Raw genomic sequence first — 16,875 nt, 5'->3', positions numbered from 1 at the left:
TCACAAATATGTAATATTGGGCCATGTTCCTCAGTAAATAAATTACCAGGTTTAATATTTTTGTTTAATTTGTTTAACTGGGTTCTGTTTTATCTACTTTTTACTTTAAATCATATTTAGGCAGAAATTCTAAAGGGTTTACAAACTTTTAAGCACCACTATATACAAATAAACTTGTCACCTTCTAATGAATTTGCCCTGTCCTGATTACTTTTGTGATAAGATCTTTGGATCCTTATTGGCTTAGAGAAGCTTATGGAGGCTAAGAGTTGTTTTTAAAGAGTCAAAGAATATTTTAAGCTTCTAAATCAATTCAGCTCACATTTTATTAACAATTGGTGACATGCTTTAGGCCTGATTGCTACACAAGGGCTAAAACCTTGTTAGAAATCGGCCTTGCAGTGCTTATGGTGCTCTAATTTTGTACGGGCCTCATTATTTGTTTCATTTAATAAAATACAAATTGCTTTTTAAGTTTAATTTGCAAAGTCTGTGTAAAACTTCTGCTCAAATTTAAAGCCCATCTAGAGATATTTCAGGCCCTTTGCGAGTGTTTGGGGAGTCTTCTGGCCTGCTTTTCTTTACTGTATTTTTCTATAGATTTTTCCATCTTTCCTTTACTCCTCATATACATATTTTACAAAAACATATTTTAAATGGATTTTTAAATATTACGGCCCTGGGTAAATGAAAACTTTTAAAATGATTTTATTTCCTGAAGGCATTTGGGAGTCAAAAGAACAAACAACTTAACATTGACGCACATTTTATTATTGTAAGTAAGTAAGATGACTACATACTCAGGGCTGTCTAGTCAAAACAGCGAGAACACAAAATCACAATCATTTACCAATATCTTTGTAAGAACTTTTTGAGAAAAGTCCCAAAAAGTCTGTCAGATTTTAAACCACATAACTATTCAAAGCTAACTTAGAAATTGCATAGCTTTTAGGGCTGATATATTTCAATACCAACTTCTTCCTGGCCTTGTAATGCCTAAGACTAGAGACTAATAGCTCATTTACTATTTTACTTAAAATTAAGCTTAAACTAAAGATCTTTGCGGACATTATTTGTTTTGATCTGCACATCTGTCCCGCTAAAACATTTTCCCGCCAAAAATCGGCAAAACTAAATTCCTCTTCCATCCACTAAAGAAATTTTGGCCCACATACTTTACAAATAATTAATTTTGTTCAGTAATATTATGGCTGGTGGACACAAGGCCACTTTGTTTTAATTGTTGCAGGTTGCCAACTGCATAGTAAAATCTAAATATCTCCTTACCTTAATACTATACTAATATATAAAAAGATGACTGACATACTAACGTTTTTTGTGCAATAACGCACAATTCAGGCGTTGTTCAAGCTATTGGTTAATTTTCAAATATTTAAAACGATTTCATTACTGTTTTGTTGGTTATTTAGCCTTCTTGCAAAATAATGATGCACAGTAATTATTGCGTGATTAATATTATTTTACATATTAATTTGCCAGATTTGTTGTATTTTGTATATCATGACACTGAAATTTAGTTCTGTACCGCAAGATAGAATGGAAAGCCTTGCTGTTATTAACAGGTTGCATGCATAACTGAGGTACCATGTTTATGCACAACCATCCTATACACCTCGCTACCTTTAGCCTATAGTTGAATTCAGGTTATCAGATAATAATCACCATCTCCAACCGCGCATTCCCCAGCCGCGTATTTTTTCTGCAACTTTCACCCAAAAAACAATTTAAGTACTTTCTTGTACTCAAAGGCACACTTTTCATAATTGTACCCTCAAAGGTATAATATTGGTCTTTACAGGGCCATGGTACATTCTGTATTCTGGATCACTGTAGTAATAAACAATATATATTTGAATTATACATTTTGTATTTGAAAGCCAGACAATTTTGGAGCATCACGTTCCTGACACGTATTCAGTTGATGATAATGTTTATAATTTTTACTGGTACAAAAAACAAAGGTACATAAAAAGACTTTCATTGAAAGGTACTCTGTTGTACCTCAGTGTAAGGTACAGTCCCAGCGCCAAGCTTTGTATTATTTTAAGTTCAATTTTGTACTTATTTTAGTGTGTTTTATCTTAGTGTATGTGAGGACAATGTGAGGACAATTTTCTCTACACAGCTGACCAGGAAATACAAAACATAAAATGTATTGTCATCTTCAAATAATTTTTGTTTTGTGTTTTTTTGCGCGCGCATTTTATTAAAGCACCAAACAGTTTTAACATCTTTATTTGTTTATTCATTTATTTTACATCTGAGTCACATTTAACATACAGCTCAGTTAACTTTTCAACAGGCCATTTATACTTGCACTTCATATTCACTCACGAATTATGTGATACACACGCTGAACACCAAAGACACTGACGAAACGTCTACGGCAGGGGGTTGGAGGGATTAACGTAATATGGTCTACTGGAAGAAATTAGGCTACTGAGGACTTCTGACACGGATGATTTCTTTTCTAATCCCATATTTGGCGAGCTCGGTTGGTGTGCTCTGTGGATTTTCCCTGCTGCTTCGAGATGCTTCATCTTACCATCAAATAAAGCCTCTAAGCTTCACTGCAGTGCGCACTGCAACAGTCATTCCAGCTAGTTTCAAATAAAACGTAAAAAAAAAATCTTGATTTGTCACACATTCTCACTGTAACTAGTTACGCATTTCACTGATTGGCATATGCTTATATCATTTGGATACCGTTTGCTAAAATAATCAACAATTAACCCGCTTAATATAGGCCCATATCTCATAAAATATAGCACCAACTACTCTTATAGGTCTAAAATTTAACGTTGTAGTGCTGAAAAAATAAGTTATCAAGGGCTTCCCTGCCTTTGGCACTCATTTCACAGTATATGTCCAAATGTTTGTAGACACTTTTCCGTGAAACATTTCTCCTAAAATCAGGGGGAATTAATAGTCAGTTTATTTATGCAGTTGTTTTCCATTCAGCCACAGATAATGTCAGATACTGATGTTAAATGCGTTCTTTATCTCATCCCAAATGTATCCATTGTCACTGGAGCACTTCCATTGCTCTTCTGTAGAGGTTAACATGACATTAAAATATATACGTTTAGAAGGTTTTGATCTCATTTATCATTTAGAATGCCTTTACATTACACTAAAGAACACTTGAAGAATCTTTTTAAAGATTATATATTAAATGAATGTGCATAAGTGGGGGTACTACAGGTTTGTTATGTCAATGCACTGGCGTTTTTAACAGAATGGGCACATTCTGTGGTGCAGCTAGTTCCCATATGTGGACTGTATAGTTTTGAAAACACATGATAATTATGGGAGAAACAGTAAAGTGGCATTGACAGTCTAACTAAAAAAGTGCTGTAAAATAGACACATCTCAAATCTCTAAAACTGTTATGTAACTGTCTTAATTCTACCCATTTAACCTCTAAATCAATTCCATTATTCCTGCAAGCCCTAAGTCAACAGCCAGTTTTTATACATGTACTTGTAACTGTAAACATTTATTAAATCTGCCGAAATTATCAAAGTTCTAGCTTATTGCTTAACAACCCAAAGGAGTTTTCAGATTTAATTTTGGTGCCAAAGTGTAGTGTAAATGAGCGTGTAAACCATATCCTGGTATTTTTGTCCCCTGAAACCACATACTTAATATTTCTACATTAAATAACAGATTAAAAGTCTGGTACCTTTAACAGTACAATGCTTGCATATACCATGTTTTATTACAAAAACGGAGGAAAGTTTTGCCATTTACAGTAGCTGCATCCCCTAGTTAGAGGATTTCTACAAACTTTTGGACGTATAGTGTATGCACATTTTACTGGAAGTTATTATTCAGTGGGATTTGCGCGCATCTCTCAATGGTTATTGCTCACAAAAGTCGACAAAATAAAGCACATCATCACACTATTAGAACACGAGATATTGCACGTTTGTAACAATAAATAAATAAATTGGCAGTTTTTTATTTATTTGAGTGCGAGCTCGCTGGTCGCCATCCAGAAGAAGAGTGCATCAGCATTTCAAAAGGGGAAAGCAGCCTTCCCCTGCTTTAATCCTGAATGTTGTACTTAAAGGCCTCGATGAGCCCCTCGACGGAGTGGATGAAGCCGGAGATGCTGCAAATTCCCCCGATCACGAAGATGGAGACGTCGAAGAACACTTGGTGCCACAGAAGTTTCCGCCACATGAGCTTCAGGTGGAAGAGGCTAGGCAACAGAAAGCACAAGCCGGCGCCCGTGAGGCTTCCGGTCAGGCCCATAAGAAGTGCAAAATGTGGGACGAAGATGGCCATGAGAAGGGTAAAGACGACAAGCGCCACTCGCAGGGTGAGCCCCCATGACTTTAGCTGGCCGCTTGGCCCGTAGCAATTGGGAAAGAGCCCCCGGCCTCCGTCCTGGAAGAGTGACTTCTCTAGCACCTCCACGGCGGCAAAGAAGGGCAATGGATAGGAGAGCAACGCCTTAGCCACGAGGAACATGTTGACCCAGGCGCGGATGCCCCCCGGTAGGTTGTCCGTGATCACCTCCTTAGTGGCGTCGGCCCATGTCAGGTAGGCCACGAGGGCAAAGAGGCCCTTGAGCACGCACGCGGCGATGTGCGTCCAGTCCATCATGCAGTGGAATTCCTTTGGGTTCTGCATGTTGCCCTCGAGCGAAGGCAAGAAGATCTGCGACGTGTAGCTGAAGACGATGATACCGATGGAGATGGGGAACTTCTTGACGTCGATATAGAACTTGACCTTCTCCCACGCCCAGTCGTGCGCGCGCGACAGGCAGTAGGCGATGACCAGCACGTTGATCACGAAGTGCGCGAGCGTGCACAGCAAGCTGAACTTGGACACGGCCTTGAGGTTCTTGAGGAAGGCGCAGGGCAAAAGCGCAGCTGTGGCCACCACCGACCAGGCCTTCTGCGAGACGGGCATCCCCGGAAAACTGTTGTACATCAAGTTGCCACTCACGACCACATACAGGATGCATGTCATGACCAGCTCGATGATTTGCGCCACGTTGACCACGTGGCCTCCAAGCGCAGGGAAGCGCGGCGCGCAGCACGCGTTAGCGATGTCCACGTAGGAGTCCCGCACGCGCACCAGCTCGCCATCCTCGTTCTCCTCGTACAGGCACGCTATTAGGATCTTGCCCGTGTAGCAGCACACCACGGCGGCAAAGATGATGAGGAAAAGGCCGAGGTAGCCGCCGTGCAGAATGGCGTATGGGAGGCCGAGGACGAACATGCCCTGCGGAGAGACACAAGCGAGGCCTTTAGAGGTTGGAAGGGGAGGGGTGGTTATGTGATGGCGCAGCGCGAGCGAGGCTGACAGGGAGAAAAACCTTTCACTGCCCTTCCTCAAGGATGCTGGCCTTAAGTCGAAATGGATTTTTTAGGTGTTTTTGATGAATCCATTTCTACCACTTTGTTGCAATACTGAGTAACAGTATTTTTTTATTTCTCATATTTTTTGTACTTTTAAGATACACAGATTAAAGATACACACATTAACACAGAGTCATTTTCATATGTTTAAAGAGGAGGCATAAATGTGAATGTGATTGATAGAGTGTGTTCTGGGTGGTGCCATTCAGCACCCCCTTTCCTCCCAACACATGCACGCACGCACGCAAGCACACACACACACACACACACACACACTTAAAATTAAATTAATTAATTTAAAGCAAGAAAAAGCGACTATTACGGAAAGTACAGCTAATGGAGATTGGGATTTTCGTTATTCATGATTTTATAGATGTTAGATATTTATAGTTTCCCCCCTAAACTATTGGTACTTTTATTTTTTAAACTATTGTTTTTTTATTGTTTTTTCACCACAAAATAACCAATACATTTTTTTTCTTAAAAAATTCTAGACGTTTAAACGACCGCATGTCCTATACGATTGATATTAAATTGGAAAACGCACCCACTCACCCAACCCCCTTCAAATAAACAAATTAATGAATAAATAAATTGAAATAAACGAATAAATAACCTATGGTGGAGTACCTGGATGGCGTTAGTGACGTTCCAGCCCGCTTCCCAAGCCGTGATCTTGGGTTTGTCCGTCTCGCCCAGTTCCTCACACAAGCCAGTGCTGCCGCGTGAGCCCCGCGGCCCCGTGCCATCCCGCTGATAGCGGCTGTCCCCCTCCAGCCCACCTTCTCCGTCCACTTCCCCGCCGGCCTCGTCCGTCTGCAGCGAGGACATTCGCATACCCTGCCTGTAGTCATAATCCAGATCATCGCACTCGGCGAAGCCCACCGCCTCCTCATCCGTGGCCGCTTGGAAGCCCATGCGCGCGAACGCGCCGCTTACCTTCGCCTGCGACTTGTTGGAGGCCGTGTTCATCGCGTTCGTGATCTTGTTGGAGATTTTGTGCCGGATCAGATGAGCCATGATGATTATGAGATGTCGGCGCTCGAATGGTTTAAAAACTATAAACAGATGTGTGTGAGATCAGCCTTTTTTCAGACTATTTTCCAGATTATTTTCAGTCAAAAGCATAGAATTTTACAATTCCTGTTGCAAATGCATGTCTTTTCTTCTCCTATCTGAGTTTTTATTCAGATGTTCGTTGCAGTCTTGTTTAGTCCGGTTACAGACATGTCCACTGTCCTTGAGAACCCGTCACACTCTCAGATATGCGGCTGTGTTTCTGGAGCTCGACGCGCATCTTCATAAAAAAATAGCTTCCAGAGATAACGTTAACCCTGGTCGAACGCAGGTGATCACGGAGAGCAGGAACGCATTTAGCCGTTCAGAAACACGACCAATTCGGGGTTTTCCGCCTCACACCCACGCAGTGTGTGTTACTCCGTCAGTGACGAATGCCAGTTTCGCATGGATGTGTGTGTGTGTGTGTGTACACGTGAGTGTGTGTGTTGGTGTGTGTGCAAGAGAGAGGGAGAGAAATAAAGAGAGAGAGAGAGAAAATGGGGGTGTAAAATAGGAGAGAGTGAGGAAGAAGATGGGCGCATTTTCTGTGAAGCCCGTGCGCTAAGGCGCACCGAGAGCGCTCTTGATCCATCTCCGAAGAGAAGATTTTGATATCGCACTGGTTCATCTCCGTAATCGTGTTTTTGGCTTCAGGAGATACTAAAGAGAAAAGTGACAGATAGGTAAACGCGTTTGAGCTCAAGTGTGTGCCAATTGGACATGTTGGAGGACAGTCACGATTAAATACGGAACAAAAAAAATGGCAGAAAAATTGTATCTTTATTGTCGTAGAGATGTTGCAATTATTTTATGCATTCTTGATAATAATAACAACAACAACAATAATAATAATAATAATAATAATAATAATAAAATACCGTTAAAAATAGGAAGAAAAAGAGAACGAGCAAAGAAAACAAAAAGAAGAGCCGACAAAGACTAAGAGGGAAAGCGTACAGCATCATCATTATTATCATTACTACTATTGTTGCTATTTGTTTATTCATTTTAAAATTTCATTACAGCTAACTCTACGCTACAAAGTTAAAAATAATTATATGAATAATTACAATAACCTAAACGCAGCAGTGACTGCTCACATTAATACGTCAAATTGTGTTTGGTTTGGATGTAAAAGTATAATTTTAACTAAAGTATTTTCTATTTGGAGAAAGCCTTAAAACCTTTAAAAGCAGCAAAATAAAATGACTACAATTACAACTAAAATGTGCATTTGTTTTACTTTACAGGCGATAACGTTCAGTTTAACGAATCTAATTTAATTACGATTTATTTCTTGCTTATATAGTTTGAAAATATTTTAGATGATTACGAATTGTCTGTTTGTATTAATGTGTACATTGATTGTGCGCCTGTGCCGGCTTTCCATTAGTTTTTTTTTTTTTTTCATCCCCAAAATGGAAGTCTTTTCAATGAGTCACATGACAATCATAGAAACACACGCAGAATAGACGCTCTAATAGATGTTACTGTAGTATCACTACTGATTAAAGAGTGAAGAAAAAAGATTCAGCACCACAGTCAGCAACTCTCACGCCATTAACCTAAACTAGGATATATTTAGGATTTCCTTTTATGGGCGATTGAGCTACAAACACTAAAATCGCACTGACTGCGCCTTTGTCATCTTCCGTTTGAACACGTTTAGTTTAATTAAGAAAAAGAGACATGAGGGACCCTGTGCCCTGTGCCCTCCGTCCTCACGTCACACAAAGCTAATGCAACGCCCAACAGCTCCTACAGGGGTTTACAAAAAAAAGGAAGAAAGCATACAATTATACAAAACCTACTGAATAACATTTAGGGTAATAAAGGTCGGGGTTTTCCACAAGAGTAATCTAGCCTGTCATGGTGTTGATAGACACTCTACGGCGCTCAACATTTCAGCTTTAAATCGCAGACGCTAAGACGATTCTCAGGTGAATAAAGAACTGATTAAATGCAGCCAAAAAGGTAGCTTTACGGCAAGTTTAATTACACGCGTGTGTTTTATCTGTGCAACGGTGATGTTATGAATGTCAGTACAGTACGCGTGGTTAAGCCTTAATCTTAAAAGAAGAGAAGATGCAACTCTGCTTCTAAATATAGCATCAACCCAGAGGACAGAAAAAAGTTCCGCATGTTTTCATGGTTCGCTTATTTAGCCAGCTGCCATTGGAGTCTCTCTCTCTCTCTCTCTCTCTCTCTCTCTCTCTCTCTCTTTCTTTCTTTTTCTCTCGCTCTCTCTTTCTGCGCGTGTGACTCAGCCACCCTCCCCCATCATAGGCGAAATCCGGAGCAATACTTTGGGTCAGAAAAAGTAAAAATCTCTCTCTCTCTCTCTTTCTCTCTATAACATGTTTATTAATGTCTATTATTATTATTCTATTATTATGAATGTTATTAATGTCTGTGGTAATAAAAACATAATACTATTTAATGTATTTCCTAATATATAATACAAGCGATTTTAATCTCATCAGCGATATAAAAAATACCACGTATAAAAATAATGCAATCATTATAGTAAACACACACAAAAAGAAATAATAGTAACAACAATAATAATAATAATGAAAATAATACGTTTATTTTTTAACACAATATATTATAATATATTTATTATACTATATGTTTGTTTTAATATCACTAAAACCATTTATTTTTATATATTTTTATCTACTGTAAATATTTCCATTTTATTTTATTGATTTTTAACGGCTATTTTTTCGTTGGCGCCTCTGGAGCGCTTGAGCGGCACGTGCGTCCAACATCAAAGTGTGTTTCCATGGTGATGTAGTGAGCTTTGGGTGACCAAAGAATATTGCTGCAAGTTGTGGAAGCAGCTGAATTAAGGCTCGCGGGCGGAGCGGCGCTGGTGGGTGCGGGTTTGGGAGGGGTTCGTGGGTGCGCGCGCTCATGAGTTTTTTTGTGCAGGAGCGCCCGTGGATTAGGCGGCTCGTGTCTGGGGGGCAATCCCCTCAGATAGTTGCCATGGCGGCGGTAATTGGCGGAGGGCTGGGTGCGCGTGAGGGCTGTGAGATAAGGAGGCCACGTGCGGAAAGCTCAGCGCTGACGCTACCGCAGCTCTACGCGCGAGACAATACGGCTGAATACACCAACACACACCGACTCTACAGATCCCAGCAGCTTCTCATTTCTACTGTCACGCTGTTCTGCAGCGAGGCGATGCGCGTGCATCGGCAGAACTGCCCCCCAAACCCCACCAGAGCCGCTGAGCTTATTCCTCCTGACAGCCCCCCAACAGCACCGCAGTATCTGCAGCCTGCACAGCACACTCTCAGCTCTGCACCCAGAATCACAGATTTGTCATTTTATCAATTTAGAGCTGCAATTTATCAAATCATTTATATTAACACGCGCGCGCGCACACACATGCAGGCATGCAAACAGACAGGTGCACAAACATTATTCAGAATGACAAAAAGGTCTATTTGCTTACAGGACATGAAACTGAGGCGAGTGGAAATGACAGTCTGTTTGTGTGTGTGTGTGTGTGAGAGAGAGAGAGTGTCTCAGTGAGTGTGTAAGTGAATGTGCCTGAGAAAGAAAGTAAAGGGAGTGATAGAACAGGCCTTGGTTAGTGTGTCACTTTTCAAGCTTGTGAGTGTGAGTGTATATGTGCGTGTGTGTGTATGTGTGTGCACTGTTAGCCTGTATTTGCTGCATGCTGGGCTGTAGGACATGCAGGTCTTTTTGCAGCAGTGTGTTTAAGCTGTGCATGTTTTCGCTTTCACCTCCTTTTCTGCCTCAGGCTTGTAACACAATCTGTTACAGCAAAAAATGAACATACACACACTCAACATGTATAGTAACTGCTGAATGAATGTATGACGGTATGAGTTTTAAACAGTGGTCTTTACACTAATTTTGGACATTTTCATGCTTATGTTCTCTAACATTTTTGAATTAACACATCAGATAATTATTACTAGATAATTAATAGTAAGAAAGCTACATTTTGTCACGTCCTTGATCTGTTTCCTTTACCTGTTCCTCCTGATTGTGTCTCCCATGTGACCCGTGTTCCTTAGTGTTTCATTTCCTTCACCTGTTTTCATTTTGTAGCTTTAGGTGTGTCCCATTTCCGTTTATCTTCTTGTGTATACCACAGTGTTTCCGCCTTTCCATCGTGGTCTTTGGTGTTTATTATTCTGTGTTTCCAGGTATATTCTACTTCTCGTTTACTCTCTTGTTTATTTCCCTAGTTTGTTTTTCCTGTTTTTGCTTTAACATTAATTTTCCTTGGCTGTTTTGTTAGTCTGTCTGTTTGTTTAAGTTTTCTATTTTGCTATTTGGTTGTTTCTTTGTTTAATAAATATATTTACCCCGTTCTTACCTGCATTTGCGTCCGCCCCTCGTCCTGCCGGCACCGTTAATGACAATTATAATATCACAGTATAATAATGAATAATATAATTCACACAGAGAAAATAAGGAATTGAGTAATATAAATAAACAAAACTGACAAAAATGTCTTAAAATAAAGAAAAATGTCACTCAATTCTGTTTGTTTTATTTTTATTGTATTCCTCTTAGCAGAACTGCTCAAGTTCTAACAGTTTAAAAAGTCATTGACAATGAAGAGCCCTTTTCATGTAGTTGAGGTATTGGCTTTGACTCTATCACTTTATTAGAATATTCTCCTTTTTGTTTTTAAACCATTTCTTTGTAACTTTCACTAAAGGTGTCAGGCTTTTGTTTTGCTTTAAAATAAATATTCTCCCAGGTCGTATTTCTGTTTCAGACAGAATTAGATAATTCTGCAGGATATCTCCCGACCCTAGCAAGCTTTCCAGAGCCTGCTGCCAAGAAGCATCTCTAGAGTATGATGCTGCCACCACCATGCTTCACAGTGGAAATGGTGAGTTTGTGGTGATGTGCAGCGTATAGTCAGGATTTAATTATTTTGCCATTCTACCAAGCTTGGTACTGGACTGGTAAAGAACCAACAGAAACAGAAAGAAACAGACATAGTTTGCAGAGTCTCTCCCATTTAAGCTGCTGAAGCTTTGAGCTCCTTTGGAGTACTCTTATGTATCTTGGTGGAGTCTGGCTTCTTCACACTAGTCTTCTTCTCAGACAGTTACTCAGTTTGTGAGAATAGCCTGCTCTGTGCGTATTCAAATAAATGTGCATTATTTTATCTACTACTTAAAGCTGGATTTACCTGAACTCACTACTAATTACAGCAGATGAGAAAAAAACAGGGAGTGGTTATTATTATTATTATTATTATTATTATTATTATTATTATTATTATTATTATTATTATTATTATCGTTATTATTATTATTATTATTATTATTATTATTATTATTATTATTATTATTATTATTATTATTATCAAGACCACATCAAAACTCACAATGTTTATACAGATACTAAAGTAGATTAGGAATGCTCTCTCTCTCTCTCTCTCTCTCTCTCTCTCTCTCTCTCTCTCTCTTTCTCTCTCTTTATCTCCCTCCCTAGTATAGGAGGTGGGCAGTAGTGATTGGTGATTGTCCAAAATCCTGACCCCTATAAAGATTTTGTTTCTAAATGCAATCAAATCCTCACAGCAATGCTCCAAAACAGCTACTCCAACAAAAGCAGGATTAACTCATTATTAATATCCTTCATTTGGCAAGAAACAAAAAATGAGCATATGTCTAAATACATTTGCCCATGTACTGCATTATTGGTATAATAATAATAATAATAATAATAATAATAATAATAATAATAATAATAATAATAATAATAATAATAATACGATAACATTTTTATTCGACTATTCCCCCATATTAGGAAAGGAATGAGGAGAGAGAGAGGGAGAGAGAGAAAGATAGAGAGAGAAAATTGTCCTTCTCTCTCTCTCTCTCTCTCTCTCTTTCTCCCTCCCTCCATGTGACACATGCGTGGGCTCCATGTGTTCTATCCAGACCACTGTCCCTTCGTGCCTGCTGGGTTCATGAATGTGTGGGAGAGTACACACGTGTGTGTGTGTGTGTGCGTGTGTGTGTGTGCGTGTGTGTGTGCGTCTCAGCTGAGATGACCTAGTTCTGCTCATTAATGTCACTGTGGGCTGATTCAGCCACATCTTTATGCCTGAGCACTGAACTGTAGAGCTAACACACACACACACACACACACACAAACACACACACACGAATACACAATATTTTACAACATCCATCACTCAGGTCTTTTGATTTCCTGTACAGTGCAGTGTTATAAAACCAGTACTGTAATTTAGTGCAACATTCCTTTTTCCTGCTTTATTGAAAAATCATTCTACACAATTATATTCAGTTCTGGTGCAAGATATTCCACACAGCAGTCGTGCTGTTTATTATCATAATGTCTTTACTAAGTATAAGACTTGTGAGAGTGCTGGGATTGTGATACTGCAGTGAAATGTGCTGAGAAGGTTTAAATATGAAATATTATTTTTATTATAGGATATACAGTATCATTCATACTCATTTGTACATACAGAGGCAAAGAAAATGAAATATAAATATTATTTTACATACAGCTCTGGAAAAAATAACAGACCATTTCAGTTTCTGAATCAGTTTCTCTGATTTAGTTATTTATAGATATTTGCTTGAGTAAAATGAACATTGTTGTTTTATTCTATAAACTACAGACAACATTTCTCCCAAATTCCAAATAAAAATATTGTCATTTAGAGCATTTTTGCAGAAAATGAGCAGAGCTTTCAGAACTATAAAAAAGCAAAGAAAACAAGTTAATATTCATAAGGTTTAAACTGTTCAGAACTCGATATTTGGTGGAATAACCCTGGTTTGTAATTACAGTTTTCATGCATCTTGGCATGTTCTCCTCCACCAGTCTTACACACTGCTGGCAATACTGGCTTCTGATCATCCACCTTCCTCTTGATTATATTCCAGAGGTTTTCAATTTGGTAAAATCAAAGAAACCCATAATTTTATGTGTTCACTTTTTTTTCCAGAGCTTTCTTTTCCCTCTGTCTGAATGTTTTTGTCCATGGCTCCATAGTTTTCTCTCCTCTCCCACTTTCATCATAGTCAGTTACATCATACGTTTAATGTTACATTAAACTATAGCCCCAAACCAGAAAATATATATTTTTTTACAATTACTTTTATTTATGTTTTATTGCAGACAAAATAGACCCTAAATATTTCATGTTTTTCCTGGTCAACTAAAATTAATTTGCTTTACATGTGTTTCTGCATTTCAAGACTGGACTAATGTGTTAAAGATGGTATTTTGTTATTAATGTATCCAGGTGGTGAATTGAGAAAACACCTGTGTGTCTGTAACTTTAAGAAACACAATCAGAAGTGTTGTCACCCTGAGAGAGGAAAGGGAGGAGCTAAGAGCATGGTAGAGAAGGAGGCTCAAGCTGCAGTGAATGGTGGTGCTCCATTTTAGGATCCATCCAGAGCCATCCTAATGAAATAAGAGGTAAAAATCAGGAAATACTGAACAATATAAGGTTTAGTTGGCCTATAACAGTAGTAGATGCCTATATTGCCTTTCTAAACATGTATTTTGAATGAATCACAACCAGATGCGGGCAGATGGCATTGTTTCTGTGGGGTAGTGTGCTCCTCGTGGTCAAGCCTTGTATTTTTCTGGGTTACAGAAGCTGTTTATCCAAGTTCTCTTAAAGAAATGCTCAAGTCTTGTTGAGTAAAGCTGAGTAAATCGAGTGCCACTACCAAATACTGTACTGTGTTCTAAGCTAGGGTTTTACAGTGTATTCATTTTTATTTTTATTGTTTTGAGTAAAATTTAATCTGAATAAAATACCCACAAAAAAAAAATTATTTTGTCATTTGGTGTGCGTCCTTTTCCCCGGTGACAGAAATTGGTACCAGGAGTGGGGTTTCTGATAGTTTGGTTAGGTTTCTTAGGTAATACATTAGAACACAGTACAATTGTTTGGTAGTGGTGAAGTGTCGCAGGTTCGAGAGGGAGAGAGTGGAACCAGGACCTGGTGGTGGTGGTAGAGGACCAAGAGACCAGACGTCGGACTGCAGATGGAGTTGCAGAGACGGTGGAGTGGAGGACTCATCGCTGCTGGCTGCTGCTGTTCATCTCCCTGGACTGATCCAGAAACCTTATCCTTTATCTGGCAAAGACTATTTTTCCTAAAATGTCTGACCATTCAGAGGAGGAGAGGGACTCTGATGATGGGGTTGAGCCAGAAGAATCGGACATTCAGAAACAAATTGGTGAACTGAACAGAAAACATGCTGTATAGGATAGGATGCCTGATAGAACATATGTCTATGTGCCACGAGAGCGTCACATTGCTCCGTTTACTGGTGATTTTGAAAAAGATGGAAGACTAGTAGATGATTTCATTGAGGAAACTGAACGCGTCTTACGTGCACGCAGTCAGTCTCCTCCTGAGCAGTGTGACTTTGTTCTCTCTTTGTTGCGAGGGGCTGCATTAGAAGAGGTACGTTTACGAAGTGATAGTGAAGTAGACCAGGTTAGTGACCTGTTCACCTACCTTCGGGAAGCTTTTAGTGATAGGTGTAGTGGGGATCAGCTATTGCATGACTTTTACAGCCGCAAACAGAGAGAGAGTGAAGGCTTACTGGAATTTTCACATGCCTTATCACAAGCACTTAACAATGTATTGAGACAAACACCTGATGTAGTACCAAATATGAAGGTAGTATTGAGAGATCAGTTTGTCGAGGGAGTTCGGGACCCTGCACTTAAGAGAGAGCTTAGGAGGTGGGTTAGAAACAAACCTGATTCTTCGATGGTAGAAGTATGTGAGGAAGCTTACCTATGGAATATGGAAGAGCCTACTAATTCAAAACCATCTAGAACTAGAAGCAAGGTGTCTGATTCTGAGAGGGGTGCATGCTGTGCTGTAGTAAGTGTTGGTGAACACAAACCATTGACTTTGGATGACGTCATGCAGGTTGTTACTGAGCAGGGAAAGCAGCTTAGTGAGCTAACGCAGGCAGTAATGGAGTTGACCACTCAGAAAACTCACACGTTCAAACCCGTCTCTAATGCAAGGGCTCCACTCAGATTTACAGATGATGGCAAACCTATCTGTCTGAAGTGTCAGAAGGAGGGACACATTGCCAGAAATTGTCCACAAAAACGGCACACTAAAAATCCAGCCTTTACTGATGCACAGGGAAACGAAAGGCCCCGATTGCTGTGAGTCGGGCAATTCAGGGGCAAACTACAGACTCACCTAAAGCCAAGTTTAGCCAAGGTCAGGTGTTGGAGTGTGCGGTAGGAACGTGCCCTACAATAGATGTTAACATTGGGAATGTTCCTGTTTCATGTTTGCTGGATACAGGCAGCCAAGTAAGCACTATTACAGAAGAGTTCTTCCGCCAGCAGTTAGGGGGAGAAGAGGGGGATATGCTTTCAACCTCTGGCTGGCTTAAATTAACCGCCGCCAATGGATTAGATATTCCCTAACTGGGCTATTTGGAGTTAGAGATGGATACCGTGGGTATTAAAATCCCTGATTGTGGATTTTTAGTCGTGAAAAACCCTGAGAGTTCTCAGTCATCCCTACCTGCTATCATAGGCATGAATATCATCAGTCGCTGAATTTGATAGAACTTTGGATGCAAAGCTAGACTCAGATTGGAGGACTGTTTTCCAACAGATGCATAAATGTGATGTTGACAAGACAAAGATGGCACGATTAGCAGGAAAAGATTTGTACATGTCCCAGCTGAATCAGTAGTCACTGTCATGGTCAGAGGTTTCTCAGACACCAAGTCACCAAACCAAGGTTCATGGTTGTTGGAGCCTGGTAAACTACCATTACCAGGAGGTATTGTAGTAATGCCTTCTTTGGTTAAGGAACACAGACATCAGGTTCCAGTGCAAGTAGTTAATCTCTCTAGAGAGGATGTGTGGCTCAATCCAAGAACTCGCATAGGTGTCTTGTCACCTGTACAATGCATTACCAATAATCAGCACTGTGAAGTAACGTTTCAGCGTATTTCTGCCAATACAGAGCAGGTGTCAGTGGATTTAAAAGAGTCTCAAGATCATCAAAAGGTGTCTGATATACTGAGTAAGCTGGATGTAGGTGGCACTGAAAAAGAACAAGCAGAGTTAAGGGCCTTACTTGGTAAATATTCAGATGTGTTCGCTGTTGGAGATGATGAGCTAGGCTACACAGAAAAGGTGAAACATGAGATTGTGTTAGTTGATGACACTCCAGTGAACCTTCCATACCGTCGTATCCCACTGACCCAGTACAAGGAGGTCAAAGATCACATTTCTCAGCTTCTAAGGAAAGGAGTGATTCAGGAGAGTACCAGCTCCTATGCTTCACCTGTGGTAGTAGTAAGGAAGTCTGATGGTAGTATACGACTCTGCGTCGACTATCGTAAGCTAAACTTAAAAAACTAAGCTA

General features: G+C 39.8%; 1 protein-coding gene across 1 annotated transcript; it reads right to left on the bottom strand.

The window, feature by feature from the left end:
- Positions 1-2,240: 2,240 nt before the first annotated feature.
- LOC125806204 (vesicular inhibitory amino acid transporter-like) lies at positions 2,241-7,034 on the bottom strand. Its single transcript, XM_049486169.1, has 2 exons — positions 6,027-7,034; positions 2,241-5,259 (listed from the first exon to the last, which is right to left on the bottom strand). The coding sequence occupies exons 1-2, from the start codon at positions 6,414-6,416 to the stop codon at positions 4,072-4,074; spliced, it is 1,578 nt and encodes a 525-aa protein (XP_049342126.1). The 5' UTR covers positions 6,417-7,034; the 3' UTR covers positions 2,241-4,071.
- Positions 7,035-16,875: the final 9,841 nt, after the last annotated feature.

This window comes from Astyanax mexicanus, chromosome 12 (genome assembly GCF_023375975.1).
Source record: "Astyanax mexicanus isolate ESR-SI-001 chromosome 12, AstMex3_surface, whole genome shotgun sequence".
Taxonomy (NCBI): Eukaryota; Metazoa; Chordata; class Actinopteri; order Characiformes; family Acestrorhamphidae; genus Astyanax; species Astyanax mexicanus.
Note: the sequence above shows the minus strand (reverse complement) of the source record. Positions and strands in the feature narration are given on the sequence as shown.

Coding starts and splice junctions, on each gene's coding strand:
- LOC125806204 (XM_049486169.1), bottom strand. CDS start 6,416: ATGGCTCATCTGATCCGGCACAAAATCTCCAACAAGATCACGAACGCG. Junction 5,260..6,026: donor ACGTCACTAACGCCATCCAG/GTACTCCACCAT, acceptor GTCTCTCCGCAG/GGCATGTTCGTCCTCGGCCT.